Genomic DNA, 3602 nt, shown 5'->3' on the forward strand with positions numbered 1-3602 from the left:
TTGGAAACTGACAATGCTCGTGACTGAAACACAACAGGCTCTGTGGTGTCAACGTTTTTTTTCAGAAAAGGAAGCCTTTTATTTTTTGAGAAAATTCAGAAAAGGAAGCTGGAAATGCACTTCGAGCTTGTTTCTTGTGGCCTTTTCCTGTAAAAATTTACTTCGAGTTTTTTCTTTGAGCAGCTTCGAGCTTTGGCTAGGCTAGGCTGGGCTATTTCCCAGCACATTTTTCTCTGAGCTTCGAGCCGGGCTGTTTCCGAGCACATCATAAATGGCCCATTCGAACATGAGCGATAAGTCGGCCCTGGCCCAACAACACACGTCACAGAGGAGACCCACCGCCCGGGCCCATCTGTCTCTCTAGAAGCAGCGGCAAGCTTCCACCTGCTTCTCCTCTCTTCTCCCGTCGGTCCGTCCTGCCTGCTCTTTATCGGTCCACCGATCATCACCAGCAGAAGAGAGAGAGAGAGAGAGAGAGAGAGGAGGAGCACGACGATGAGGGGGTGGAGAGAGGAGGTGGTGGCGCTGTCGCTGGAGGCGCACGGCCCCGGCGACGACCGGCCGGAGAAGCCGCGCCGCTACGGGGTCACGGAGATGAGGAGCCCCTGCTACTCCTTCCGCCCCGCCCACCACGCGCTCCAGGTACGTCCGCCCGCCCACTGCGCTCACCCCCCATCTCATACCAGCGCCACACGCATTTCTCCGTCGCCGCTGCGGGGGTCGCGATGCGCGAGTTTGAGTCCCGCGTAGCTCGATTCCGCCGAGCTCTGTGTGCTTGCGTCTCGTTCGGAATCGGCAGTTTGCTGCTACCAAATTCAGATCGAAGCCCCGTTTGTGAAGAAGTTGGTGTGTAGAATTAGCTGAGGCATGTGGAGAAGTTGGAGTGTATGACGGTCACGGGTTCGATTTACACATCATTTTTATTGGTTTCAGTCTGTTCAAATTGGTTGGACGACCGTTGTTGCTGATTGGTACTTTGGTAAAGAGTATATATGTTACAACTGATATTTGCCAGCGTCTAGATCTATTAGCTACGGGTGTGATTGGCATGTAAGGGAGCCACTATGAAGATGGACAAGACAAATTCTACCTGCAGTCTGCAGAGGGGATGTGGATATGTGATGGTGAAATGAGGAAATGTGGTTGTAGCATTTTGTGGACAATTTTTCCCTTATGTCTCCATCAAGACCTCTTTGCAGGTTCAGTTTCCTTCAGAGTTCAGACTCCACCTTGTGTCCTTTTCAAGGAAAGCAATGTTGCACACATTCTTAGAATGAAAGATGAACCATACTGAATAAGAAGAGACTCTGAAGATGCATAGATAATTATGACAGCAAAGACACATAGCTCCCTTCTGATTTCCCACAGTCCCACTTACTGAACCCTATGTTGCTTAATAATAATGCTGCTTCTTTTTCACTATCTAGACATTTCTGATAGCAGATTCTCAAGCCAGCCGTATTTTATTTCAGGAAATATTGGATAACATCGGCCCTTTTGTTGACGGTCTGAAGTTTTCCGGCGGATCTCATAGTTTGATGGGGAAGGAACTGATCAGAGAGATCACTAATTTGGCGCACAAGCATGACATGTATGTGAGCACTGGTGACTGGGCAGAGCATCTCCTGCGCCAGGGACCCTCTTCGTTCAAGCAATATGTAGAGGTATGTAGATATCTTATTGCTGTCCTGGTTGTATGTCATATGCGCACAAACGTGCCTGAAGCCTGTACGTGGCATAAAATGTATTGTTGCAGGAATGCAAGGAGTTGGGATTCGACACCATTGAGCTCAACGCCGGATCTCTCAAGCTCCCTGAAGAGGCTATCCTGAGACTAGTCCGCCTCATAAAGAACACTGGCTTGCGAGCCAAGCCCCTGTTTTCAGTCAAGTTCGACAGCTCTGATATCCCTGCAGCTGGTGATAGGGCGTTTGGGGCTTACATAGCTCCAGTGAAGCAGAGCTCAGGTAAGCACTACCTTTCCACTGTACTCATATATATGCAGTGCTATTTCTCCAGTTGTATAAGTCATAACTTGGTCATTCTCAATCGTCGGTGTCTTATTCTCTGTTCTTGAAAAAATACTGTCGGTGTCATGTTCCTCTCTGAGACTGCGAACATTACTTCTTTCCTTTCATAAGATGACTACATTGCACTCCCTTATTTACGCACATGCCTGCATTTTGTGTTGTTCGTTTGCAGAAAGAGTCGAAGACATTGACCTGCTTATCAGGAGGGCCGAGAGATGCCTGGAGGCAGGTGCGGATATGATCATGATCGATGCCGACGACGTGTGCCAGCGCGCGGACTCGCTCAGGGCGGACATCATCGCGAAGATCGTCGGCCGGCTCGGGCTCGAGAGAACCATGTTCGAGACGTCCGGTGCCAACACCTCTGAGTGGTTCGTCAAACGATACGGCCCACGGGTACGGCGCTTCCCTAATCGATCACTCCCTGAAACTGCAACTGCAGAATGTTTGCATGCTGTATTTTTTCTTTTCATGGTCTGATCCATGGAGAACTGATTCGCCGGCGCAGGTGAACCTCTTCGTCGACCACTCCGAGGTGATGAACCTGGAGCGCCTCCGGGGCTTGGACGTGCGCAGGAGCGTCCGGCCCCTGCTCCCTTCGCCGTTCTTCCTGATGTGATGACGGCCTTCCTGAGGTCTGATATGAGCTTCAGCTGAGACCTAAGGGAAGTGTTGATGGAGTTGAGTTCCTACTGGCTACTGATGTGAGTTGTGTGAACTGTACCGAGGACCTAAGCACTTGTGAGTTGTGTAGCCGAGGCAGCGTGTTGGTAGCAACTAGCAATAAGGCGAGAACTTGTGTGTGGGAGTAAATTGTACTGGGAGCAACTAGTACAACTTGTTTCGTGTATGTGTGAATGTGAAGATCCATGTAGAGCAATGTTGCCCGTTGTGAGATGAACACAAAGAGAACGTGTGCCCGGGCTCCTGAAGACACGGAAAGGAATACGTGCCTTGAGGTCATGCATCGTGCTGCTTGACGATGCCACGCCACTGCGCTGAATTAGAACAACTCTAATGGGGCGACCCAAACGAGGACGTCCGCTTTGGCGCGCTTTTTGTTCATTTGGGTCGACCAGACAGACGTGAAACGCTTTTTGTTCATTTGGGTCGACCAGACAGACGTGAAGCGCTTTTTGTTCATTTGGGTCGACCAGACAGACGTGTGTGTCCGCATTTTAAAATGTTTTAAAATGGGTCGGCTTGACCGCCTAACGGGGAGGCCGATCCAAATGTGCCGACACGGAAAAAACAAGTTGCACGAAATAAACATAAAATAAACAAAAAACAAGTTGCATGAAATAAACATAAAATAAACATAATTAAACATAAAGTAGCCGGTCAAACGTCGGCCAAAGTCCACCTAAATCTAATAAACATTAAATAAAACATTAAAAAAGTCTGCGCCCGCCTGCTGCCGCCCCGCACGCTGCCCTAGACGTCGTCGGCCTTGCCCTTGCCCTCGACGCCACCGTCGTCGGTGAGGTCGATGAAGACCGGAGCAGGGCCAGCCCACCCGAACGCCGCCTGGTACGCTGCCAGGGTAGCCTCCTCCGATGTCTGCTGGGGCGG

At 50.2% G+C, this 3602-nt stretch overlaps 1 protein-coding gene across 1 annotated transcript; it reads left to right on the forward strand.

Moving 5' to 3' along the window:
- The first annotated feature begins 353 nt into the window (after positions 1 to 353).
- LOC109742746 (protein HEAT-STRESS-ASSOCIATED 32) lies at positions 354 to 2910 on the forward strand. The gene is made up of 5 exons (XM_020301845.4): positions 354 to 642; positions 1473 to 1664; positions 1757 to 1967; positions 2203 to 2426; positions 2539 to 2910. The coding sequence occupies exons 1-5, from the start codon at positions 496 to 498 to the stop codon at positions 2647 to 2649; spliced, it is 885 nt and encodes a 294-aa protein (XP_020157434.1). The 5' UTR covers positions 354 to 495; the 3' UTR covers positions 2650 to 2910.
- The last annotated feature ends 692 nt before the right edge of the window (positions 2911 to 3602 follow it).

The sequence above is a fragment of the Aegilops tauschii genome, chromosome 7, assembly GCF_002575655.3.
Source record: "Aegilops tauschii subsp. strangulata cultivar AL8/78 chromosome 7, Aet v6.0, whole genome shotgun sequence".
Lineage (NCBI taxonomy): Eukaryota > Viridiplantae > Streptophyta > Magnoliopsida > Poales > Poaceae > Aegilops > Aegilops tauschii.

Bases quoted from the DNA above. Each gene is read 5' to 3' on its own strand.
- LOC109742746 (XM_020301845.4), top strand. From the start codon at position 496: ATGAGGGGGTGGAGAGAGGAGGTGGTGGCGCTGTCGCTGGAGGCGCAC. The intron at 1,968-2,202 runs GTAAGCACTACC...GTTCGTTTGCAG, and splicing joins TCCAGTGAAGCAGAGCTCAG to AAAGAGTCGAAGACATTGAC. The intron at 2,427-2,538 runs GTACGGCGCTTC...TCGCCGGCGCAG, and splicing joins TCAAACGATACGGCCCACGG to GTGAACCTCTTCGTCGACCA.